The 27,876-nt window shown below is 42.9% G+C and overlaps 1 protein-coding gene across 1 annotated transcript in view; it reads right to left on the bottom strand.

Annotated features, from left to right (window-relative positions):
• The window catches only part of LOC132832331 (collagen alpha-6(VI) chain-like), a 182,892-nt gene that overhangs the window by 106,794 nt on the left and 48,222 nt on the right, over positions 1-27,876 (bottom strand). The window contains exons 6-11 of the mRNA XM_060850253.1: positions 24,464-25,084; positions 18,061-18,621; positions 13,681-14,241; positions 7,877-8,452; positions 4,309-4,875; positions 1,588-2,187 (exon numbers count right to left, since the gene is read on the bottom strand). Coding sequence (XP_060706236.1) covers positions 1,588-2,187; positions 4,309-4,875; positions 7,877-8,452; positions 13,681-14,241; positions 18,061-18,621; positions 24,464-25,084 — 3,486 coding nt within the window. The remainder of the gene's footprint in view (positions 1-1,587; positions 2,188-4,308; positions 4,876-7,876; positions 8,453-13,680; positions 14,242-18,060; positions 18,622-24,463; positions 25,085-27,876) is intronic.

Raw genomic sequence — 27,876 nt, 5'->3', positions numbered from 1 at the left:
AAGATGGTTTGATATACAACAGACTTGCAAGGAAATCTATTGGTCAGGAAACAAAAGGGTCAGTACCAACATAGATACAAAATTGGCTGCGTGATAGGAAATAGGGAGTAATGATCACTCGACATTTTCCAGGCTGGAAGACGTTTTGTAGTGGACTTCCCAAGGTCAGTATTATACTTGTGATTTGCTATTCATGATCTGGGTCTTAGCACTGCTGCCTCACAGTGCCAGAGATCCAGGTTCGATTCCAGCCTCTGGTAACTGTCTGTGTGGAGTTTGCACATTCTCCCAGTGTCTGTGTAGGTTTCCTTCCAGTGCTCTGGTTTCCTTGTACAGTCCAAAAATGGGCAGGTTAGGTGGATTGGCCATGGGACATACAGGGTTACAGGGATGGGGTAGGTCTGGCTGGGTGCTCTTCGGAAGGTCCGTGTGGATTTGATGGGCATAATGGCCTACTTACACACTGTAGGGATTTTATTACCTGCGTCCTTGGGTCACTAGTCCATTGACATGATCTCTAGGTTCAAATTAGAACAGAACTCTGAAGTTACTCAAGATGCAGTCAGGTGCTGTGTTAAACAGGTGAAAAATGTTTACAATATGGTGAATAAGAATAGGGCACCTACACATGTACATATCCATCTGAACAGCAAGCCCAATTGGTGGTTTACACAGAAGGCAAGAGTGGAGAAGGCAGGAATTAACAGAGAAGAAAGCTTCTGTAAATACTGTTGGACCCAAATGAATAAAAAGCATCTTGGCAATTGCCCAGACATTAGAGGATCAACCTGATGTACAGTAGGATATCACCTCCATTGGCCTACACTGGGAGGCTCAAGCCACACTGACTGGCAAACCACCATTGTTTCTATGAAGTTCAGGCCACCCTGCGATGGAGGGTTGAGTCTGTTCATGAAGATTGACAGCAACCTGTAAGCCTCACCTCAAAGAAAATGGAAGAGCCAATTCGTTCCTAATTGTGAGAGCTGAATTATTGCCACTCATGGGATGAAATGCCTCTGGGAATATAAGAACAAATTTCAAATATGTAAATGGGTTCACGATTTGAAGTGAATCCATCCTGATAAAAATATTAGGTGGGGTACTCTAACGTGAACTTTAAATATTCAGCAATTTTACACAACAGATTAATACCCAGGTTTTTTAGTTAAGGTTATTCAAAGCCTCTGTATTTCACATTTGAACAATTCAGCCAATAGAAAAAAGGACTTTTTCACATCATCTGCCTGAATTTAGATCTGAAAGGATTGTGTGCGAATGTGCATTACACTCCAGTTATTTCCACGTGGTATAATTTGATAAACAGTTTGCCAGGTGGCAAGGCTTGGAGACAAGATAAAGGTTATTGCTTCAATTTTTATTCATTATGTTCAAGCAAAAATTGTTTTGTTCTGCATCGTATACCCATCTGCAGAGCTTTCATGAAAAGGATACGTGCTCCTAATGTGCTGTGTGACCGATATGTGATGAGCTAATGCATTCGGCAGAATAGTAAATACCAAGCAGACAGACATTATAGTTTGCAAAAGATAACTCATTTTCCAAAGAACATAGGTTGGGTTTTACCTGATGGTTTTTCAACCTTGCTCTCTTCTTTAGTAATATTTCGTATTGTGAGAGACAGATCATCTGAATATTGGTATAGCCGATTCAAGTACGAGTACAGGGAAACAAATGAGTCCAATGAATAATCCATTCCTATTTGTGGTTGGTCAGTCTCTGATTTTGATATGGCAATGGAGATAACCCTTACACCGTCTTTGATTAAAATTTTGGAATGATCTTTAACAGCATCCTGTGACGATGCGTCAGTAATTATTACTGCGATTTGAGGAATGTTTTCATTCTTCCTACTTCCAGCCGATGATGTGAAGTCAGTTGTTTGTAGGTGATGAATGGCATCTGGTATAGCCAGTGGTGGTCCATCTTGAAGGCTGTAACTCTTCATTAAGTGATTCAACATGTCCTTCTTGCTAACAGAATGCTTCAATAAAAATTCTGTTTTCACATCCTTGCCGAATTGCGAAAATCCAATTCTGTATTTGTCCAGTCCAACATTCAACTGTCCAATAGTTCCCATTATAAATTTCTGAATCATTTTAAGTACTTGGCTATCTTGACTATTAACCATGAACACCACATCAGCTCCAGGATCTGCCAAGTCAGCTAAAGAAGAATTTGCATGGGAAAGTTAAGTATTTAAACACAATTAATATTTTTAATTTTTTTTAAATGTCCCAAGCATGCAGAGTATTATCTACGTTACAGACAGTGCATTTGTGGCTCAGAACTGGCTCTTTCAGTTCTGAATCATATATTGAGATGCTTTGCTGCTCCTGTGGTTACCCAGTACCATCCTGGAACACTGTGCAAACTCAGTCGATGATGAGACTGCCGATTGTAACATTGTCAGATTTTTTTGGGGGGAGATTAGGATTGTAAACTACTAAAGGAAGGGTAGAATGAATTGTGGGGTTTGGGGTGTGCAGAGCATAAAAGGAACTAAACGGACTCTGGCCAAGTAGGAAGTGCACAAAGAGCTGGGAGGATTGAACCTGCAGTGGGTCCTCCAACACACAGCGATGCAACAAGGGGGTGGAATATTTCACCAGTTTGTGCGGCCAATTGTAACATGACAACAATTAGAGTTTGCCCTGCTCCTCAAATGCAAATGGAGCGTTATTCTGCATTAAACTCTATGTTGTGTTTGCCTTGGCAGCACTTGATGAGGCACTGGAGAGGGAGCTTGCTATCCAATCCCTGTGTCTGGAAGATTAAAAATGTTTCTCAGTCCTGATTATGATCAGGATACTCATGCAGGAGTTGCCTGTGTATGAATATCAAAAGAGGCCATGGCTGAAATCTTGCTCCATATGTGAGCATTAAATAAAGGTTTTCCTAAAGTAGTTTCAGATGCCGTAACAGGGATTTTATATGAAAACAACTCTGACCTGCATAATATAAAGTAAACTACTACTAATTTTTCCAAATCAACTTTCATACTATTTTGATTTAGTTTAGAAAGAAAATGTCATACTAATTCTCCTGATTCATCAGACTGCAGGCTGGTTTTTACTGGAGATTTGAGCATAAAGTCTGGGCTCTGACTGAAAAATTATGGGTACACTATTTTCACAGGAAACATCCTTTGGAAGGTATTTTAGACAGAGCACATAAGATATTGCACAGCTCTATTATATAAAACAGCAGACAAGAGAATTCCTCCTTGCATCTCTTATCCAAACGGAGTAGATTCTGGTATCTTGCTGTTTGTACACAAATGTTTTATTATATTTTGTACACTACACGGGCAAATGTATTCTGCAATATTTGATGGACAATGAGCTCCATAGCAACTCCTGTGAACTTGTCTTTCCTGTCCCAACATGAAGGCATCCTTTTAGTAGTGATGTATGTGTAAGCAAATTTTAAGCAAAAGGTCAAACGAAACGAAGCAATTAAAGCAGTATGCTGCCTAGTTTCAGCCCTGAGCCTATTAGCTCCAACATTGCAACCTGAAAATTCTGAGCTTAAAGTGGAATACAGTTTCATGAAGGAACCAACAGGAGGTGTTGGCCTGTTTTGCAGCAGATATCTGGACTGGGCACAGAATCCTCAGGATGTCCAGGTCACCTTGGATAAAGGAATGGGCAGGCACATGTCTTTGGGTGGATGTTTTGGACAGAATCATTCTACTGACAAGTGAATTCTACATCTCTCTCCACATATGGTACATTATCTGCTAAACATTTGCAGCATTTACCTGATCTATGTCAAATTTTAAGCATCTGCCATATTTGCTTTTGTATGAAAATTTTCCAGCCATTTTGTGGCACCTCTTGAAATGTGTCAGGGGGTGTGGGTGGGGGTGGGTTGCAGTCTAAAGGAGATGGTGTAGGACTGAGATGTGGAGAAATGTGTGTGAGAAAGTGGTGGAGGCTGGCACAATTACAACATTAGAAGGCATCTGCACGGATATATAAATAAGAAGGGTTTAGAGGGATATGGATCAAGTGCTGGAAAATCGGACTAAATTTGTTTGGAATATCTGGTCGGCATGAACGAGTTGGACCATAGGGTCTGTTTCCATGCAGTATGTCTTTGACTCTATGACTTTAACACAGAACTAAAAGGGAGAAAACGTAAATGCTTTAATAAATAGTTTCCAAATTGGATTTTATTTCCCTTCATGGTAACAAAAGAAAATATTAATTTAGTTAAAGTATATCATTGAAATACTGAACTACAGTTAATTGTAATTTAGAAAACCACACCAAGTCTACTAACCTTCCACAGGCGGAGTGCACAGATGACGGACAATTCTCCTTTTAATTGTGTCTAACTCACCAAAGTCCTCAATATAAATTTTTCTCTCTGGTGCACCACTAATTTGAATTAGCTCATTGTCATTTGTTTGTCCAATGCCAACTGCAAAAACATTGATATTTTCCTTTCTCAAGTTGCTGGCTGGGGCAACCACACTGTCTTCGGACAAGCCATCAGTAATGACAAGTAAGTACTGAGGGACCCCTTGTAGCTTTCGACTTCCTGCTGATGTTTCAAAGAAATCCATCACAAACTCAAGTGCCTTCCCTGTCAAGGTTCCACCAGTGAGTTGGATGATTTTATCAATTCGGTCAATCAGCTCACTTTGAACACTCATCTCATTCAGCTGAAAAATAGCGACTTGTCCTTCGCTGTATTGGGCAACAGCAAACTGGACGTTTGTCTGACCAACAGTAAACATCCGCACCACGTATTTCAAGAAATCTTTCATCTGATTGAAATCACTTGCAGAAATACTTGATGAGCCATCAATTAAAAAAACAATGTCTGCTTCGTAAACATCACAATCTACAAAACAAAAAAAACACAAAACCTGTCAGGACACAAAATAGATTAACCGGGTTTGCAATCTCCGCTAAGTGAGAGATTTTTTCCATTTTTGTCTCCAATATTTGACTTGATTTGATTTATTTATTGTCATGTGTACCTAAGTACAGTGAAAAGTTTTGTATATGAGCAGCACAGGCAGGTCAGAATAAGCAAGGATGTACAGACAATAGGGTGAGAAAAAAAGGCTTGGACAGAGTAAGGCATACAGGTTACACCACACAGGATGTGCGCGATACAACATTAATACTGACAGTGTTATTTGAAGTCAGAGAGCCCATTCATCAGTCTAATAAGGGCCAGAAAGAAGCTGTTCTTGAACCTGCTGATTCGTGTGTTCAAGCTTCTGTATCTTCTGCCTGAACAACATGAGCACAATCACGTAATCTTATACCACACAAGATCAAACTTAGTGTATCATTAACAGTTAGTTTTGTCAATTTTAAAGCATTGAGCTATCCAATTCTTTTTCATATTCATCGCTTTCCACTATCTTACAATACATTTTTCCCTTTCCTAATTCTATTGAATTCTCCTATGAAAGTTATAACTGTAACTGCTCCCTCCACCTTTTTAGAGACTGCAAGAGTTTTGTGTTAGCAATATCAAGGGGTAATTCCCCACTTTTGGATGTAACAGTTTCCCGCCCTTTGTTTCATGTTTGATTGTGACCAGAGCAGAGGTGATCTTTACCAAGATACATTTTTCCAACAGGCACAGTTACTAGTGAAGAGTAACAGAAATGTAGCCAGAAGGCTGGTTGCAAATACTAGTTTTGTGAATTTAACAACTGCTGGACATTTTTGACTGACTGATGCGTTTACAGAAAGAGGAAAGAAGTGAGACTTCTATCAAACCTTTCACAAAGGGTCTCCAAGTGGTTTACAGTGAATTAAATTCATTTGTGGAGTGATCTCTGTTGTAGAGACAGTTTATTTGTGCACATAATCTACTTAAAGGTATTGATTGAAAGATAAACATCCACTCAAATGTCACGGGGAAAAGTGCTCCTCTGAAAAATAGCATTTTGCCATTTTGTTATGTCCATGTGTTGCACTCTCATTAAAAAGATTGAATTTCTGACAGTGTAGCAATCCTTCAATCCCACAGAGGATCACCAATGTGGATATTATGCTGGAGCTAGTGATATGGCATTGAATCCACAACTTTTTTACTCAGAAGCTAGAGGGTTACCACTGACCAACTGTTGACTCTGTGGCATTTTATAAAAGATCTACAGTCACAACTAAAAGGTTTTGAAGTGGTAGCTTTTAAGGTGGGTTTTACCCACTGTACAGACTGGGTCCTTTTACTGTTGTGTCTTTAAAAACTTGCAGATGACAACGAGAAAGAACTGTTCATTAAAAAAAAACTAGGGATTTACCAGAATGACTGCACAATTTCACAGCAAGCAATCTGGTACCTATTGTGCATTCTGTTTTTGTAGCAATGATTCCTTCCATGTGCAGATATCTGGAACTGCAGAGTTGTTTACAGGTGAAGCTGATTGATTCTCCAATAACTAAGGAAGTTAGAACTAGATGAAGTTACACAGACGCAGAGAGAAAGAAAGACCCAGAAATGTGCGGTGTTGTCCTCCACTATCTGTTTTCTGCAGTTAAACAGAAAACTTGGTTTAAACTTGAATAAAACCAGCAACCTTTGCTGCAGTATTTGCTGTGAGCTGTGACTTTTGAGAGATCAGAGACATTTTCTAAACAAACCAGTCACACTGTATTTCTTACAAACCAGAGAATGCTTCCAGAGAAAGGCAACTAAACACGAAGAGCCTGGTTAGTTGATGACAGATCATCTCAACAATAAAATCAGGAAACAAAAACCACTGAACTGATTTTAAAAATTTTCTCTGCCTCTGTCAATAATGTATTTTCCCTAATTTTGTGTGTGTGTGTGTGTGTGTGTGTGTGTGTATAAGGGGGAGTTTATAAGGGAACAGAGTTTTAGTTAGCTGTGTTCCCTGCCAATGGTTTGTAACTGTTTACCAATAGTCTAATGATTTGCAATACATAATCATTCTTCTATAGTACAGAAAACTGGTCTCTGCTTTCTATCAACTGGGTCTGAGAGTCAACCTTTCACACACAATCCTGACCTAGAACTACACTTTTGCTTTCACTGCAGTGGGTAAAATCCTGGAATTTATTCCCTAATATCTCTGCGGATGTATCCAAGTAACAAAGACTGCAAAGATTCAAGAAGTTAGCTCACCATTCGAGAGCAATTAGGATTTAGGTAATTGGCCTTGCCAGTAATGGATTTTAAAGAAATTTCAAAGGAGGCAAAATGTTCAGATCTATATGACAGAGAAATAAATCCTTGCCTTGTCTGTGCCCTTTTTGTTCCTTTCTCGTTACACATGAGATAAAACAATCCTAGGAAAGTGTCTAATTCCAAACTAACCTCCTGGCATAGACTGGATGGAGGTAAATAAATCCAACCTACTCCAAATCCGATTGAATCCTGAAAGCCCACTTTAATATGTCCAGTGGACTTTGTGGGATATGTCCAATTTCCAGCTGTTTCAAATAAAATGAGGCAGAAAGCAACCTACTCCTCTCCATAACATGAACTGTTAATGATTCCTTTCTTTCTCACTGCTAATATTATGATATGGGCTGATCTTGCAGTGGTTATGTTCCTGGCTTTGCCCCAGAATCTTCAGGATCATGTCCCACTCTGGGACCTGATGTCCACAGAAAATGTGATCATAGCATAGCCAACCATACGTCAACCCATCAACCCTCCATTAGGGCCTGTGGCAGGTAGTCAAACTGGGAAAGTCTAGTCAGCCAGAACTATGGAGCAATAACGTTCCCTCCCCATATTGAAAGACAGTTCACCACGGCAAGTGCTCTCTTTGTTTTGAAGAACTACCAGAAAAAGAAAGACAGCATTGCTCACCTCATTGACATAGACGTTTCAGGTTTCCAAAATTACTCACCGGGCTTAGAGTCATGACAGAATTTCTGGGATATGGTGTTCATCAATCGTTCCAAGTCTTCAAACTCTTGCACATAGAAGGAGTTTTCTGGAGATCCAGAAATCTGAAGGAGTTCATCTTGATTTGCATCAGCTACACCGACTGTGTATATATTAACACCTTCATCGCTGATTACCTTCACTACAGAATTTAAATCTCCTCTGTCAGTTGACAGCCCATCAGTAATGACCAGAAGAAATTGGGGCACTCCAAACTGCTTTCTACCACCTTCTAATGGATCTAAAAGCCCATTTGCAAAATCGAGGGCCTTTGCAGTAAAGGTAGCTCCACCTACAGTATTCATTTCATAAATTGCTTTACTGACGTCATCTTTACTTGTGAATTGATCGAGATGGAAGACAGTTTGAGGGCTATTACCGTACAGCACAGCCCCAAACTTAACCTTGTCTGTAGCAACATCAGAATTGTTCACCATTCCTACCATGAAACGTTTCATGTTGTTAAACTGAGTTCCCGATATGCTCCCCGATCCATCGATTACAAAAATAATATCTGCGATTTGTGCCTTCCAGCAATCTGTGAGAGTGAAACAAGGAAGGGAAAAATAAAACACACATTAAAACAAATGAGCTGTGATGGCTCCACTTTAGAAGCTCCTTTGTTCCACAAACACTTGCTTGGATTATTTTTCCAAAGTAAAGTGAAGTGAAAATAAACAACAATTTGCATTTATTTTTAACATTTAATGTTTAACATACTGAAACTTCGAATTATGTAAGTAATTATTGAGATAGATGACCAAAACCTTGGTAAGATAAATTTTACAACACATATTAAAAGGAGGAGTGAGAGATTGTTGAAAACAAATTCCAGAGTTTAGGCAATTAAATTCACAGCCATGACAGAAGGGAAAATAAATCACATTAATTTCTTCACAACTGGGTCATTATGCATAAGTGGATGATAATCTCTCTTTCAGTAAGTAAGCTTACACCCAACAAAATGACGACTAAATTTCAAATAAAGGAAGAACTGGGACTGGAATCTTTCTCACAAAGGGTAGTAGATAATTGGAAATGTGTCCTCTAGGTTTCTGTGAGCACAGAGTCATTTGGAGCTTTCAAAGCTGAGACTGATAGAATTTCGTGAAGTGAGGGATGGAGTTTTGAGGGAATCGGAAACAACAATGGGGAAATGGAGTCGAAGCACATATATTACCAGCAATGATTAAACCGAAAGGTGGAGAAGACCCAAAGAATTGAAAGGCTTAATCCTTTCCGAGTTAAGCAACTTGCAATTGGAAAATCAGTTTGATAGACTTAGATTCGGTAAAAGATTTACAGTTGTTTTCAGCATGCTGTCAGTGCGTGTGTTTGTGTGTGTGGTTAATGATAGAGTTAACATTGACAGCTTAATTCCAACAATTGTAGTGAATGTAACCAGATGGACGTTGTTGACTACTGATCTTTGATTGGAGTTGTTAATATGCCCTGGCTGACTAATAATAAACAGCAGATCACTGCCTGGACACTCCCTAGCATGCCCATTTGCCACCGGGCGGTGGGGATCCCCAGTGGAGGGCTCTCTATGTGGGAGTCTTCCCCCTTTCTCTCGGGGATCTGGGGTGGAGGTTGCTGCACGCAGCAGTCCCCTGCAACCGCAGATTGCGGTGGTTCACGGACTCCCAGCCCAACTGCTTGTTCTGTGGTGCTGTGGAGTCCATGGACCATGTGTATATTGGATGTGGGCGTTTGCACTCCCTTTTTGATTTTCTGAAAAACCTTCTCCTCTGCCTTTGGTTGCACTTCAGTCCCATGCTCCTGATCTTCGGGCACCCGGTGCGGAGGAGGGAGGGCAGGTCTGAAGACCTGCTCGTGGGTCTGCTCCTGGGCCTTGCCAAATTGGCCATAAACAGGTCCAGGCAGCGGGCTGTGGAGGGGGTCGTGAGGGCCGACTGCCTGCCCCTCTTCTGCGGTTACGTTAGAGTCCGGGTGTCCTTGGAGAAGGAGCACGTGGTGTCCACCAACACCCTGGAGTTGTTCAGGGAGAGGTGGGTGCCGCAGGGAGTGGAGTGCATCATTTCCCCCTCCGACTCTATTTTGATTTAGTCCCTGCCCTCCCTTCACTGTTTGATCACGCAGCATTGCCCTTTGATGTGAAGGGCACTGCTTGTCACAGGCCACTCGGATGTTTCTTTTCTTCCTGGTGGTGGAAATTAAATAAAGATTTGTGCACTGTGTGTCGCTCACTGCGTCTCGCACTCGCACACACACACCATGGGTGCTGGGGAGAAAATAAGCACTACCGCAGTTAGGGGGTAGTGCGGGGGTAAAGAAAAAAAGAGGAAAAAAAAAAGAAAAACGAAAAAATATAATCAGCAGATCACCACCTGGACATGCCCTAGCGTGCCCATTTGCCACCGGGCGGTGGGGATCCCCAGTGGAGGGCTCTCTACGCGGGAGTCCTCCCCCTTTCTCTTGGGGATCTGGGGTGGAGGTTGCTGCATGCAGCAGTCCCCTGCAATCGCAAATTGCGGTGGTTCACGGACTCCCAGCCCAACTGCTTGTTCTGTGGCGCTGTGGAGTCCGTGGACCATGCGTACATTGGTGTGGGCATTTGCACTCCCTTTTTGATTTTCTGAAAAACCTCCTCTTCTGCTTTTGGTTGCACTTCAGTCCCACGCTCCTGATCTTCGGGCACCCGGTACGGAGAAGGGAGGGCAGGTCTGAAGATCTCCTTGTGGGTCTGCTCCTGGACCTGGCCAAACTGGACATAAACAAGTCCTGGCAGCGGGCCGTGGAGGGGGTCATTAGGGCCGACTGCCTGCCCCTCTTCCGCAGTTACATTAGGGCCCGGGTGTCCTTGGAGAAGGAGCACGCGTTGTCCACCAACACCCTGGAGTTGTTCAGGGAGAGGTGGGTGCCGCAGGGAGTGGAGTGCACTATTTCTCCCTCCAACTCTATTTTGATTTAGTCCCTGCCCTCCCCTTCACTGTTTGATCACACAGCATTGCCCTTTGATGAGAAGGGCACTGCTTGTCACTGGCTACCTGGGTGTTTTCCTATCTTCCTGGCGGTAGAAATTGAACAGAGATTTGTACACTTTGCGTCTCTCACTGTGTCTCACAACTGCACCCACACACCATGGGTACTTGGGAAAAATAAGCACTACCGCAGTTAGGCGGTAGTGTGGGGTTTAGGGAAAAAAAAATAAACAGCAGATCACCACCTGGACATGCCCTAGCATGCCCATTTGCCACTGGGCAGTGGGGATCCCCAGTGGAGGGCTCCCTATGTGGGAGTCCTCCCCCTTTCTCTCAGGGATCTGGGGTGGAGTGTGCTGCACACAGCAGTCCCCTGCAACCACAGATTGTGGTGGTTCATGGACTCCCAGCCCAACTGCCTGTTTTGTGGCGCTGAGGAGTCTGTGGACCATGTATATATTGGTTATGGGCGCTTGCACTCCCTGTTTGATTTCCTTAAAAATCTTCTCCTCTGTTTTTGGTTGCATTTCAGTCTTAAGCTCCTGATCTTTGGGCACCTGGTAGGGAGAGGGGAGGGTAGATCAGAGCATCTCCTCATGGGTCTGTTCCTGGGCCTGGTCAAACTGGCCATAAACAGGTCCAGGCAGCCGGCCATGGAGGGGGTCATTAGGGCCAATTGCCTGCCCCTCCTCCGTGGTTACGTTAGAGCCTGGGTATCTCTGAAGAAGGAGCACTCAGTGTCTACCAACTCCCCCGAGCTGTTCAGGGAGAGGTGAGCACCGCAGGAGTGGAGAGTTTTATTTTCCCCTCCAACTCTATTTTGATTTAATCCTGTCACTGATCACCCTGGTGTTTCCTTTCTTCCTGGTGGTGGAAATTGAAGATTTGTACACCTTGTGTCTTTCACTGTGTCTCATACCTGCACGCACACAACATGTGTGCTGGGGAAAAGTAAGCACTACCGCAGTTGGGGTGGGAAAGTATATAAACAGAGGATTTAGAATCTCCTCAGTTAAAAAAATATATATAAACAGGAGATAACTGCCCAGACTCGCCCTGGTGTGCCCATTTGCCACAGGGTGGTGAGGATGCCCAGTGGAAGTCTCTCTACATGGGAGTCCTCCTCCTATCTCTCGGGGATCTGGGTGGAGGGTGCTGCATGCAGTGGTCCCCTGCAAACACAGCTTGTGGTGGTTCACGGACTCCCAGCCAAGTGCCTGTTCTGCGGTGCTGTGGAGTCCATGGACCATGTATATATTGGCTGTGGGCACGTACACTCCCTTTGTGATTGTCTTAAAAACTTTCTCCTCTGTTTTTGGTTGCACTTCAGTCCCAAGCTCCTGACCTTTGGGTACCCGGTGCGGAGGAGGGAGGGCAGGCCTGAGGACGCCCTTGTGGGTCTGCTCCTGGGTCTGGCTAAACTGGCCATTAACAAGTTCAGGAAGCAGGCTGTGGAAGGGTCACTATGGCTGATTGCCAGCCCCTCTTCCGTGGTTACTCTGAGCCTGGGTGTCCCTGTAGAAGGAGCATGCGATGTCCACCAACACCCTTGAGCTGTTCAGGGAGTGGAGTGTTTTATTTCCCCCTCCAACTCTATTTTGATTTAGTCCCTGCCCTCCCCTTCACCTTTTTGATCACGCAGCATTGCCCTTTGATGAGAGGGGCACTACTTGTCTTTGGCCACTCTGGTGCTTTTTCCCTTTGTATTTTTATAAATAAAAATATATGCACCAGTTGTTCTTCACTGAGTCCTACACCTGCACCCACACGACATGGGTACTGGGGAAAAATAAGCACTACTGCTGTTAGGCGGTAGTGTGGGGGAAGAGAACAAAAGAAAAAAATATGAACAGGTGCCTGTTGGTAGTGTGGGGTTTTGAAATTTTTAAAAAAGCAAGGAAATATAAAGAGGAGATTTAGAGTCTCCTCACTTCATGGCACTGAGTCTGGGCTGGCTGGTTGGCTGCAAGTAAACAAAGGCTGGGTTGGTGATGGGATTCTAGCCTCTGTACAATTATTTCACAAACTAATTTAGGAATATCAAAGGACAAGCATGTTCATGAACTGTGACTATACCTGAGGACCTAGATTTAGTAGACTAACACTTCGTCTGTGTAGATTGTCCTTTGAGAATAGATAGATGGGTTGGGCTTCTGTAGCTTAGAAGAGTGAAGGGTAATAATTAAAGGGTAAGAAATGCTGAATGATTTTGATAAGGTGGATGCTGAAAGGATGCTTTCTTTGAGAGTGCAACCAGGACCAGTTGATATGGTTTAAAAATTAGGGATGTTCTTTCCCAATAGCGATCATGACTTTTTACTCTCAGAGGGTGTGTGACATTGAAACTCACTGTCTAAAAGGGTAATGGAGGCGGAGTGATTGAATATTTTTAAGGCAGAGGTAGATTCTTGATAGGCAAGAATATCAAAACTTACAGGAAATAGACAAGAATGCAGACTTAGAAACACAGCCAGATGAGTCATGATCTTAGTGAACAGCAAAGTAGACTTGAGGGACTGAATGGGCTCCTGTCTGCTTCTGTGTTACATGTTTGTATGACCTGACAAGTACCGTTGGTAACCCATATTATCACTGAATGATAAAATTTTGACTTTTCTAGTCTTCGGTCTAATGAAAGACTATTCCCAATAATAGGCTGGTGAAGGCTCACTCAGATAAACCAGGTGGTCCTATTCCACAGTAAATTTGAGGCCCATTCCCATGTATACTGGGTCCAAGGCCTATCTCTGTGAATTGTTGCCACTCAGTCCTCAAGTTGTCCCATCAGCTCCTTATAGTCTTTAACATAAGGCTTACGTACCTTTATGTGAGCTGCAAATCTCCCACAATAATTGCTGTCCTGTTTCTTCCAGTGATTTGAAGTCTTCAACATAGTAGACTTTTTCCGGTTCTCCTGCAATTTCCAGAAGCTGCGTGCTGTTAGCATTGAATACTCCCACAGCGAACACGGTGACACCTTTATCCCTTATGGCTTTGGCAGGTTGAAGGACCTCATCCTGAGCCTCTCCATCAGTTATCACTACGAGGTACTGAGGAACATCAGGGCGACCTCCTTTAGCTTCATCAAAGTAATTTGCTGCGAAGGTCAGTGCTTTACCTGTGAGAGTTCCCCCTCCCAGCTGCTGTATGTTTCCAATCGCTGTGTTTAGATCAGCTTTTACTGAGTGGACATTCAGTTGGAACTCAGCTTTGGGTCTGGAGCTAAATTGGAGCAAACCAATGTGAACTTTATCTAATCCCAAGTTGGTTTTATCAACAAAATCAGTCATTACTTTTTTCATATGCGCAAAATCTTCAGCCTGTATGCTTCCTGATGAATCAATGAGGAAGATGATGTCGACTCGGTCAAGCTGACTGCAGACTGAAAGAAATAGATCATAGCAGAAGTTAGTTTTCACCTTTATTCCATTGCTGGGAGGGAACCGATACATTGGGAACACTGTGGAGATGAGTGACAAACTCTGTGAAGTGTAATGCATCATTTTTGAAGTCTTATCACGCAAATGGATATATTTTAAGGAAAGGTCATTTTGTTGGTGGCGTGATAAAGGAGGAAATGTCCTACCAGTAAGGAAAGAAAGTGTTCGCAATTATTGGGATTGCAATTGCCTGGCCATTGAACAAAGAACAATAACAATAAAGAACAACAACACAAACACAGAAAGATATACCGGGTCAGAAGATGATGGCACTGTCTTTAATTTTACTCCACACAGTTTATGGTGAAACCAAGATGGAAGAGGGTGTTAAAACAGGAGGATTGACTCACCTCTTTGGATCCTGCTTCCTTCCAGCCCCAACCTGATGTTAACCTTCTACTTTGCCAGCTGTGGAAGTCACCCTTTAACTCAAGGTGATTGGTCTATTTGCAGAACAAAGCCCTTTGGTCCAACTCATCCATGCTCACTAGAAATCCTAAATTACTCTAGTCCCATTTTTCAGCATTTGGCCCATATCCCTCTAAAACCGTTCCTATTTATATGTCCATCTAGTTGCCTTTTAAATGTTATCATTGTCCCAGCCTCCATCACTTCCTTTGGCAGTTCATTCCATACATGCACTATTCTCTCTGTGAAAAAGTTCTTTTTAAGCCCCTTTTAAATCTTTCCCCTCTCCCCCTAAACCTATGCTCTCTAACTTTTGACTCGTATACCCTGGGAACAGACCTTGATAATTCACCCTATCCATACCCCTCATGATTTTATAAATCTCCAAAAGGTCACCCCTCAGCCTCCAATGCTCCATGGAAAATAACCCCTGCCCATTCAGCCTCTCCCTGTATTTCAAACTCTCCAACCCTGGCAACATCCTTGTAAATTTTTTCTGCACCCTTTCAAGATTAACAGCATCTTTCTAATAGCAGGAAGATCAGAAGTGAATTCAGTATTCCAAAAGTGGCCTAACCAATATCCTGTACAACTGCAACATGACCTCCCAACTATTATACTCAATGCACTGACTAATAAAGGCAAGGATACCAATCGCTGTCTTCACTATTTTGTCAACCTGCAGTTCCACTTTCAAGGAACTATGAACCTGCACTCCAAGATCTCTTTGTTTGGAAACACCCCCCAAGACCTTACCATTAAGTATATAAGTCCTGCCCTGATTTGCCTTTCCAAACTGTAGCACCTCAAATTTATCTAGAATAAACTCCATCTGCCACTCCTCAGCTCATCGGCCCATCTGATCCAGGTCTCTTTGAACTTTAAGGTAACCTTCTTCGTTGTCCATGACACTACTAATTTGGTGTCATCTGAAAACTTATTAATCATACTTCCTATATTCACATCCAAATCATTTACATAAATGACAAAAAGCAGTGGACTCAGCTTTGCCTCACACCGCTGGTCACAGACCTTCAGTCTGAAAAGCAACCCTCAACCACTGCCCTCTATCTTTTATCTGTGAGCCAATTTTGTATCCAATTGGCGAGTTTATGGTTGCTGACCAGAACAACAAGATGGCTTCCATGACATACATGACCAGCCAGGCAGGGGATCATGGGCCAGAAGAAATCCAAAGAAGCAAATATGTAATTGGGGTAGGACTGTGGGCTGAACGGGTAGACAGCGATTATAACCCAGTAGCCTTTAAGGTAACAACTGCACTAATGTTTTATGCAATTGGCTGCTTCCACAGATCCAGTGATTACCCGAGTGGTGTGACATGACCCTCATCCCATAAATGTATCAAGACTGTTACTGATATAAGTTGTGCTAGAATGCACCCATGTCATCTTGTTTTTTCCTCGATGAAGTCAGCGCTGCAGCCTAGGTGGTCGCTTTCCCACTGTGCAGAGCGACATGTACACACACCACACTGGCAACACTACCTCTTAATGCAGCAGACTTCAGCAATAGAATGGTTGGATGCCTCACAAGGATCCTAACTGGGAGCTAAGGGCTACCCTCTGCATCTATGGCTGATGACTCAGTTATGCAATCCTTTGACTGATGCCAAGAATAGACAAAATGCTGCCCAAAGGAAGGTTAACCTGTGTAGCTTGATTGTCATATCTGCTGCTGAAAGGATAGTTTATGAGACAGGTGATGATAAAAAATTGCAATTCATTTATGATTATGATCTTGTATTTGGAAAGAAATGTCACCCATGCCAACTATGTTGCTCAGAAGTTTTTCTGTTACTCAATATGCCCAGTGAAGGGCTGGTCATGGCTGGCAGTGGTGACCTGGTGCACAGTTGAGTTTTCAATATGGCACTGCCCCTGAAAATCCAGGAAGTTCCTGGCAGTGATGAGTACTTTTGCTGCTGGAGAGCACACGATAACATGAGCAGCGTGCCACAGATGTCTGGTGTCTACTTGTTAAGGTGAGCAGTGGAGAACTGTGTCAGGAAATTGTTAGAGATCACAGAGGAAGACGTTCTATGAAACTCCTCAAAATTGACACTTAGCTGATTTTTGGTCAAATTCAGCCCTCAATTTCAATTCGTATTTTAATCTGCTGGAACACACACAACTTCACAAATTCTCCAATGATGTGTCACTCACAGGTACCTATCTAATTCAACACTGTAGCCTCAATTGTTTTGTAGATCATATTCCAGCGATTTGGAAGCTCTCTATAGATGGACCTCCTGGAACTCCTCCACTACTGCAAAACTATGCTCTCTTTTGACAAATAATAAAGCCTTTTTCTAGAATTAATAATATACAGGAATTGGAGTTAATCCACTCTGAGATCATGCCAAGGTTCAATTCAACATAGACAAGCAGGAGGCTGGAAGAACACTGCCAGCAAGGCAGCATCAGAAGGTGGAAAAGAGTGCGTTTTGGTTGTAATCCTTCCTCAGTCCTGAACAAGGGTTCCACCTGAAATGTTGACTTCTCCACCTCCTGATGCTGACTGGCTTGCTGTGTTCTTCCAGTCTCCTGCTTGTCTATCTTGGATTCCAGCATCTGCAGTATTTTTTTTTGTCTCTGAGATTCAATTCAATGGATAGGGATTCCATCTGTTCCTCCTGATCTTTCCTCGATTGTTGGCAAGACACTAATGGATTACACAGATATGCAAAGTTAGATCATCATTATTTCCCACTGTGCACAAGCTCAATGTACAATGAAAGAAAGAAGCAATTTTGCAAACTTAACTCTTAAAAAGATTTAACAAGTAAATTGCTCCCCAGTTTCAACCTGAAATGTGCAATTTTATGGTTTCTTAACCAAAAAGATCAAAACAGCAATTATCTCCTTTATAAAATGATAAGGAAATGTGTTCACAGGGAGGATTCCAATTCATGCATAATGTAGCAATTTTGCAATGTTAACTCTTAAAAAGATTTTACAAGTAAATTGCTCCCTAGTTTCAACTTGAAATGTGCAATTTTGTGGTTTCTTATATTGTTAACCGAAAAGATCAAAACAGCAATTATCTCCTTTATAAAAGATAAGGAAATGTGTTCACAGGGAGGATTCCAATTCATGCATAATGTAGCAATTTTGCAAAGTTAACTCTTAAAAAGATTTTACAAGTAAATTGCTCACCAGTTTTAACTTGAAATTGCAATTTAGTGGTTTCTGATGTTGTTAACCGAAAAGATCAAAACAGCAATTAACTCTTCTCTAATAATGATAAGGAAATGTGTTCACAGGTAAGATTACAGTTCATGCATAATGTTTAAAATGCTGACCACTCAGGGAGGATGTAGGAATGCTTACCTTCCTTTGAACAAATATCCCGGACCACTTTGTTTTTCATGTGTGTCAATGTATCAAAGCTTCTTGTGTAAAAAACTCTTTCAGCAGCACCAGCAATGAGTTGTAGTTCATTCTCTTTTGCATCTCCGACACCAATGGCATAGACAGTGACCCCTTGTTGCCTTATTTCTGCAGCAGGTCCCGTTACATCATCTGCTGACTGTCCATCCGTGAGGGTGATCAGGAAACGCTGCACACCAGCTGGTCGGCTTTGCTCTGCTTTACTGATGAAATTCTTCATATAGGTCAATGCTTGGCCTGTCCTAGTGCCCCCACCGACTTGAGCAATGCGCTTAATTGCCTGTATTAATCTTGTTTTGCTGGTGTACTGAGTGATTTCCAATTCAGTTTGTGGGCCATCTGCATACTGCACAACACCGAAACGAACCTGGTTAGCACCAACTGTGAAGAAGCTCACTACCTCAACCAGGAATTTTTTCAAATCTTGGAAGTTCTCAGGCAATATGCTGCCTGAGCCATCAACTAGGAAGAAGACATCAGTTTCTTCAGTTTCAGAACAGCCTGAAAGAGAAAGGAGCAATGCTTCAGTTATTAGGGAAAAACCACAGCTGGACTATACAGCAGCATTTTGGTGCCCATTTAATATTATATTCTGATTATTGTTTGCTGGAGGATCCTCATTATTAGAATACCTTTTTGTTAATGCAAATGTTAATGTTAATGTATTATGTAATGTAATAAAAAACTTACAATATAAACATATATCTGCAGGAGAAAATAGAGCTCTATTATTAGAACTTTTTGGGTAGCATGTTCATTTTGCAAAGTTCCTGAAGTTTAAGAAAGTTGACAGTGCAATGATTTAAAAAGTAGCAATTTGCCAAAATATTAACAGATAATTTCAAACCACCTTTGCAAAAGATGTCAATGGATAAGGAGATTGTGCAGGAAAATAGCGTTAAGTGAAACAGTCAACCATGTTCTCATTGAATCATGGAGCAAGACTATGTGGCTAATTGGCCACATTTGGAGGAATCAAATGATGGTTTTCAATTTGCAGCAGATATCAATTTGCATCAATATCTGTTACTTGTAGCTGAATTCCCAGCAAACAGACAATTCCTTTATACTTTGGTAGACTTTTGTGTCCATCAAGTTCTGTAATATCATTGAGGCTACCTATAAACTCTAGTACTACAAACAGGACCCAAGTTTTAACAGCTGGCCGTCTCTGTGCAGCCCAGAATACTCTTGTACATGAAGCTCATTTACTCATAGAGAATGTTGCCAAAGCTAGTTTGGGGTAGCAAAGTGGCTCAGTGGTTAGCACTCCAGCCTCACACTACTAGGGACCCAAGTTTAATCCCAGTCTTGGGCCACTGTCTGTGTGGAGTTTGCATGTTCTCCCTGTGTCTGCAAAAGTTTCCTCCCATAGTCCGAAGATGTGCAGGTTAGGTGGATTGGTCATTCTAAGTTGTACATAGTGTCCAGGGATGTGTAGGCTAGGCGGATTAGCCATGGGGATTGCAGGGTTACAGAAATGGGTGAGTTTGGGTTGAATGCCCTTTGGAGAGTCAGTATGGGCTGAATGGTCTTCTTCCATACTGTAGGGATTCCATGAGCCCTTATGCTCTTTTTTTAAAAGTGTGAAAATGTACTCACTCCATATCTATTTTTTATCCATTCGTTAGAATGTAAATGTCACTGGAAAGTTCACCGTCTATTTTGTGAAGGTTGTGGTGAGCTATCTAATTGGAAAGCCATAGACAATCTGGGGTAGATACAAAAGTCAGAAAGAGGGTTCTAATTTTTTTTTGTTTAATAATCATTCCAAGTGAGGATGATATGTGGATGATGGGAATTTGCCATATGTTCCCATGTTGAAAGTGTGGTGCTGGAAAAGCACAGCAGGTCAGGCAGCATCCAAGGAGCAGAAAAATCGACGTTTTGGGCCAAAGCCCTTCATCCGGAATGAGGAATCCTCATTCCTGATGAAGAGCTTTTGCCTGAAACATCGATTTTCCTGCCCCTCAGATGCTGCCTGCCCTGCTGTGCTTTTCCAGCATCACACTCTCAACTCTAATCTCCAGTATCTGCTGTCCTCACTTACATCTACATGTTTCCATGTGTCTGCTGACCCTCCAAATGGCATAAGCTATGGATTTGGAAAGTGCTGTCAAAGGACAATTGGAGACTTGCTGCAGGGTCGAGAGTGTGACTATTTCTGTGGTGGATGTGGTGCCAAACAAACAGGCTTCTTGGTACTTGATGGTGCAAAGCTCTTCAAATGTTATTGCAATTGCAACATCCAGGCAAGTGGAGATTACTTAATCACATTTCTAACTTGCGCCATGTAGATATGGGCAATGATTTAGGAGTTGAGAGCTAAGTTATACGGTACTGTATTCCCACCCCATTACCTGTTCTAACAGCTACAGTATTTATATGGCTGGTCAAATTCAGTTTTGACATTTGGGGTTCAACGAAAAAAAGCTGCTTAAGATCATAAGTTTTTTCTTGGAAATGGTCATTACTGGACATTTTATTGCAAGAATGTAACTTGCAAATTATCAGCCCAAGTCTGAATACTATCTAGATATTATCACGTTTGGACATAGAGTATCCCAATGTCTTAGAGTCTGATCAGAACTGAACAGTGTACAGTCACAGCAATTATTTGCAATTCTTACCTTATAAAGATGGGATGCTGATTTATAAAATATGTTGATTTCATTGCTCCCAGAACACTATTCTACAGCAATATATTGGGGCTGGGATAATTATCCTCAAACAACCACAACTTTCTGGGTATGACACCAGCTATTGGAGAATTTTGTCCCTGATTTCCACTGACTTAAGTTTGCTAAAGCATTTTGGAATCAAACTTGGTTTAAAACTGGCTTGATCTCAAACACAATCTCATTTCCCTCTTGAATACAGTTCTTTTCTCCATGTCTGGATGTGCTTACAAGACTGGAATGAGGTCAGATGTCTTGGCAAAATACAAACTAAATATTAGTCAGACCGTTATTTGATGCAAGTGTTACTTGTTAGAACTGTAAAAATGAATGTAGATTGATGGAATGGTAATTGGCTGAATTGAATTTTTTTCTACCTCTTTGGACAGAATATACTTACCCCTTTATCAAAAGCTGCCAACACAACAGCTGCACTGAAACAATGTGGGTAAAACGACAGCTAGTGCTAGAGGAAATCTTCAGTTATTCAGACTAGCTCTTATTAGTTTCAATAGTTATTGCTGCATTCAATACTTGCAATTGCTCCACTTGAAATTAACTCATTTGGCTGAAGATTGATATCTGACCTCTTGAGCACATCAAGCAGGAATCTGAGATACATCATCCACTGTGCATTGTTGATAGAAATCAGGAGGCGGGAGTTAATTTTATTTTTGCCCAATGCTGGGCTGGGTTTCTGCCTCCTTGACATTGAGGATATTTGTGGTGTCCTCCTCTGTTTAGTTGTCTATTCATTCGCCACTATTCAGGACCGTGTGATCAGGCAGCAAATGTTTGATCTGATATGTTGGTTTGTTAATTACACTAAATTGTGTGTATGTGGTGATCATTAACTGGGGACTCTCTTGAGCTCTACATTAGGAGGCCCTCTTGTGGTGTAGTGGTGGTGTCCCTCCCTCTGAGCCAGGAGACCTGGGTTCAAGTTCCACCTGCTCCAGAGGTGTGCATAAGATCTCTGAACAGATTGATGAGAAAAATATGTTGAACTCCACAATGGGTTCTTGGTGCAATGGTAATGTCCCTACTCAGAGTCAATAGACCCAGGTACAAGTCTCATCTGCTCCAAAATGTGGTGTACTAACATCTCTGAACAGGTTGATTAACAATAAATTGAGTTCCATAGAAACAAACACACTAAAGCTCTGGTTGGGAGGCTTGTTATGATGCAGTGGTAGTATCTCCGCCTCTCAGTCAGAAATCCTGGGTTCAAGGGGTGGTGTAGTGATAACGTCACTGCACTAGTAATTCAGAATCTCAGGTTAATGTTCTAAATCCCACCTTGGCAGCTGATGAAATTTTAATCCAATGAGACTTTAGAATAAAATGTTAGTTTGAAGGTCACCATGTTGATTGTCATTTTAAAAAATCTAGTTAACTAATGTCCTTTTGGAAAGGAAATCTGCCGTCCTTATCTGGCCTGGCCCACATGGGACCCCAGACCCAGAGCAACATGGGTGACTCTCAACTGCCTGCTGGTAATGGCTTAGAGAGCCAGTCAGCCCAAATGCAAGAAGGAACAGGCAACAATGTTAGTGATGCCCACGTCCTACCTAAGAATAAAATAAACTAAGCAATAATTCAAAACATAGAACACAAGAACATCTTCAAATGATTTAGTGCAAGAAGATTCAAGTTCAAATTGCAAAGTTCAAACTGTGAATGAAGTCACCCTGGCTTTCCAGTCAGCATGAACAGAATTACATGCTGAAGGTAAATGTAAAGGGGAAAGATGTTGAGGCACCTTTTGTATCAGCCATGATTCAACATTTGTGGCAATAGCATCAGAATTAGAAGATTATATGTTCGAAACACTCTTCCAAGGCTTGAAGAGCTCATTGAGGCTGACACTCCAATTTGATAATAAGTACAGTTCTATACAAAATGCAGTACACAACAGACCACTGGTCTCTGAGAAACTACTGCAACTTGGAGATGTTTCCTTTTGAGGAAATGTTAAACCAAGGTTCCATCTCCCTTCTCGAGTGGAATAAATATTTCATGACGTTACTTTCTAGTAGAATAGAGGATTTCTATTGGTTGCCTTAGACCTCACCCAAAATGACCATAATTTGGCTTCTTTATGGGACCTTATTGTGTGAAATTTGGTCTACTAGAAATTTCAGGTGTAGGTCAGAACAATGTCTGCTCTGAGAAATGATAATGTTCCACTATTAAACGTGGAAGTGGGTTCCTTGCTTTACTCTACGCTTAGCCAAGTAAGGGTAACGGGATTGACTCGGAGCAGAATTTGATCCAGCTGCCAGCACATTTGTAGATGAAAACAGAAAAATGCTGGAGATCACAGTAGGTCAGACAATATCCATGGAGAGAGAGCAAGCTAACGTTCTCGAGTCTAGATGACTCTTCATGATCTCCAACATTTGTTTGTTTTCAGTACAGATTCAAGCATCTGCAGTAATTTGCTCCAACCAGGTTTGAAGATGAGTTGGCCCATAAAATTCCCCGGGTGGCTTTCCCTCTACCCTCTTGCACGACGTTGGCAAATTTATGGGGCACAGTTGAGGCCAAAGGCAGGTCCCTCACCATCCCATACTTGAAGCTTGAGAAGCTCAGAGATGGCGGCTGAACCTTGACAGGTCACTCTGCTCGGGCCTCAGCCAGATTGAGGGACATGTGCCTTCCTCGCTGGACCCCCTTTCTTCCATCCGGCGATACCGGTCTCCCTGAGATCTTACCCACACACCCCTTTTCCTTGGGTGCTGCTCTGTCACGACTTGACTTTTTGATCTAAAATCCCTCCTCCCACTGCCTCTACTCTCCTCACTGCAAAGCCTTCCACAACGATCTCCATCCGGGCTGCAGGACTTTGAATCTGGGACTACTGAGTAGCCAGGCGATCAGTTTGGCCAACGGGCTTCTGAGGTGGGGAAACGGAACATTGCTTCCAGTCAATTACCCTTCCTTTTAATATGAAGTAACTGTGTGGTAGCTGGCACTAGAGGGAATGAGTTCCTTGCTGCCTCTTTGGGCTGGCAGCTGGGAGAAGAAGGGCTGCCACCTGTAATACCAGCTCCTGCAAAAGGTAGTTACCCCATTTTCTGCAGCTTTTATCTCTAACATTGTAGAATACATAATTTGAAATAGAATTGCATTTACATAGTGCCTTTCATGATGACTGTCTCAAAGTGCTTTATAGCCAAAGAAGTACTTTTGCATTGGAGTGACTGTTGAAATGTAGTAAAACAAACAACCAAACAGTCAACAGCAAGCTCCCAATGTAGTAATGACCATATGGTCTGTTTTTGTGATGTACAATGAAGGGTGAATATTGTCCCAAGGGCAGTATGGATAATGCCAAGAGATCTTTCTTTTTGTATATGTAAATCATTGATGATGAGGGAGCAGGCAAGACCCTGGTTTAAACTCACTGAGTGGCACTCATGCAGCTCTTCCTCAGTGCTGCACTGGAATGTCTGCCTAGATCTTTGTGCTCACATACTGGACTGTGAGTTGAATCTAGAATTTTCTGACACAGGGGAGCGAGCATTACCAACTGGATCACCACCGACACTGCAATTCAGTTCAAAAAAATACCTTAAAGTCTCTGTCTTCTACATGTGAACACACAAATCAAACTAAAAAAAAATAAACCCGACTGACAAAAATAAAAATACAGATCTCACCATGTTGAAGTTGCTCAATTTGCTCGGGAACTTTCGAAATCGAGTTACGTATCGCATTGCAAATCCTCTTCTGAATGAGTTCCTCCATTCGCTTTAGTTGGTCAAATTCCTGGACTATTTGAACATAACTTCTCGAAGGATATGAGGCGATATTTTGGAGTTCGGTCTCGTTGACATCTTTGATTCCAAAAGCAAAGACTGTGACGCCAGAACGCCGCAGGGCAACGGCTGGATCGGTCACATCATCCTGGGATTTGCCGTCAGTGATCACGATTGCAATCTGAGGAACACCTTGATTTATGCGGCTGCCAGAGTTTGGGACAAAGTATCTCTGCTTGACATATTCGATGGCCGCTCCTGTGTAAGTTCCTCCTCCTCGATACGGTAGTTTTTGGATCCTTGTCAGGATTTCAGACTTATCGTGAAAATCGTTCAGTTGAAACTTTGGATTTGTAAGTGTGCTGTAGTGAACCAAACCAATTTGGACCTTGTCACGTCCAACATCCAAGACTTTGACAATATTGTAAAGGAACTGACGGATCAGTTGAAAGCTTGACTTTCCAATGCTACTTGATTCATCCACAACAAAAACAATATCAGCAACAGTAGCTGTTTGACACACTGAGGGAAAAGAAAACAGATTAAAACAATAGGACTGCACATCTCTTGCTAAATGAAACTTCCCAGAATCAGCCCTTTCTTTTGATTCACTTGTTGGACATGGCTGGCCAACATTTATTTCCCAACCCTAGTTGCCTGAGAGAAGGTGGTGGCGAGCTGCTATTTTCCTTATCGAACATTGATGACATGTTAAGGTCCTATTAGGGCCCTTTGAGGGCTAGATGAGTGGAGCTAAGTGAATGGCGAGGGAATGAGGAGTGGGGGTGCTGAAGAAAGAACAACTGATGAATTGACCCTGAAGAAGGAATGAAGGGGAAGGGGGAACAGCAAGCCAAACTGGGGCATAAGGACGGAAATAGAGGGGAGTAGAGGTGAAGCAAAGCAAAGGCTGGGGGAGATGAAGCCTGGTTGAGGAAGTGAAGCTGGGCTGAGGGACTGAAGCAGGATGTGGGGAGTGAAATGGGGTGAGGGGGGAAGCTTGGTGAGGGGGGAAGGGAAGGGAGTGAAGAAGGGAGAAGAGAGTGAAGCAGGAGGGAGGGAGTGATGCTGGGGGGAGGGAGTGATGCTGGGGAGAGGGAGTGAAGCAGGGTGAAGGGAGTGATGCAGGGAGAGGGAGTGATGCTGGGGGGAGGGAGTGATGCTGGGGAGAGGGAGTGAAGCAGGGGGAGAGTGTGAAGCAGGGTGAAGAGAGTGATGCTGGGGGAGGGAGTGATGATGGGGCGAGGGAGTGATGCTGGGGAGAGGGAGTGAAGCAGGGTGAAGAGAGTGATGCAGGGGGATGGAGTGATGCTGGGGAGAGGGAGTGATGCTGGGGGAGGGGGTGATGCTGGGGGGAGGGAGTGATGCTGGGGAGAGGGAGTGAAGCAGGAGGGAGGGAGTGATGCTGGGGGGAGGGAGTGAAGCAGGGGGAGAAAGTAGTGCTGGGGAGACGGAGTGAAGCAGGGTGAAGGGAATAATGCAGGGGGAGGGAGTGATGCTGCGGAGAGGGAGTAGTGCTGGGAAGAGGGAGTGAAGCAGTGGGGAGAGAGTGATGTTGGGGAGAGGGAGTGATGCTGGGGAGAGGGAGTGATGCTGGGGACAGGGAGTGATGCAGGGTGAAGGGAGTGATGCATGGGGAGGGAGTGAAGCAGGGGAGAGGGAGAGATGCTGGGGGGAGGGAGTGAAGTGGGACGAAGGTGTGAAGCTGGGGGAGGGGGTGAAGCGGGGGAGGGAGTGATGCTGGGGGAAGGGGTGAAGCTGGGGGGAGAGGGTGAAGCAGGGGGGAGGGAGTGAAACCAAGGGAGGGAGTAAAGCGGGGGGAGGGGGTGAAGCTGGGGGGAGGGGTGAAGCTAGGGGAGGGGGTGAAACTGGGTTTAGCGGGGAGGGGGTTGAGTTAAGCAAAGTCACAGAAATAAAACAAAGCTGAGGAAATGAAGCAGGGCTTGGGGGAATGACGAAGAGCTGTCAAAATGAAAGGGCATAATGAATGAGCTGGGAGTTGGGGAAGCTCTGATCTTGCTGCAGCATTTGAAAAGGGTCAAAGCTCATTATGTGCCTGAGGCTGGCGGGGTTACTCTGGATTTATAGTTCACAGATTGGGGTATTCTTCTGAGGTGGGGATGCTAGAAAATAAGGATTTGATTTTAACGTCCAGAGTAAAACATGCCAATGATAATTTGGCAAGGCAAGAGCTGGCTCTGATAGTGCATTCATCCACATTGAGGAATGCCATCTGAGCCTGGGCTCAGTTCTACACAACCATATGACTGGATCGCTTCTATTCGGAAAAGGGAATTTCAAGGAAGATTGCTGTATTGCAAGATTTATGCTCCAAAATCAATTTCAGGAAGGTTAACGGGACAGTGGCACTATGAAGCTGGAAGTGACTAAGGAACAGAAAGCAGGGACCATTGTTTTCACAGATAAGGTGGTGTTCTACAGAAATTATTATTAAAACAATGACTATGTTTAATATTTTATAAAGATCACTTTACTTTTTAGATTGTGGACTTAAAGGTTGGAAAATACAATGCTTTAAACCAAGGGGTGGTGGAAAAGATGAGGCAGTTTTAAACATAGAGTAATCAGGACTCAATCGTAACGTAATGTGTAAGGTTCACTTATTGAACTAATAGAAAAGGAAGGTAGAAATCTTGGCTCTGCAGCTGGAGGTCAGAGGTTGTTTTACCCAGCAGTAGACGTTGATTGGTTTTTCAACCAGGACCAGTTTTGTGTGCGTTCAAGACTTCTTGACTTGGCCCTGAGTGAGAAGCTACAATATTGTGGTTGGACAACACAGCAGAAACATCCCGTCTGCCTGTTTCTCCCCTCTGTGATTGGAAAAGTAAAAGGAAAGTCCGAGGAGCTAGCTTCTTCCTCCCTCCTCTGCAAATTCCCTTCTTGGAGGAAAGAGGGAAAATCAACTTCAGGAAAGGGAGAACTAAACTGACAGGCTGTTTAGAAGTGTAATTGCATGCAAGGGCTCAGAAACAGGGATAACTGAAGGACTAGCCTAACATTTGGCTTGAAATAAATACAGGGGAGCCCATGTACTTCAAGTAGTGAGACACTGGAATTAGTTCATACTGAGTGACAGTGAGCCACTGGGATCAGTTCATACTGAGTGACAGCAAAAGCAGGTTGACCTTGAGCAGAATATAAAGAAATCAGAGATGGCAGAAAAATATACAGTAAAGGAGTGGGCATTGAAAAGTATGGAAATGCGAAAGCTAGAAATCAGAATTGTAGAGAAAGAGAGAAAACATGAAAATGAGCTTAAACTGCCATTGTTATAGCGTCATAGAATCATGAAG

The sequence above is a fragment of the Hemiscyllium ocellatum genome, chromosome 34, assembly GCF_020745735.1.
Source record: "Hemiscyllium ocellatum isolate sHemOce1 chromosome 34, sHemOce1.pat.X.cur, whole genome shotgun sequence".
Taxonomy (NCBI): Eukaryota; Metazoa; Chordata; class Chondrichthyes; order Orectolobiformes; family Hemiscylliidae; genus Hemiscyllium; species Hemiscyllium ocellatum.
This window is presented reverse-complemented; position numbering and strand designations above follow the sequence as displayed.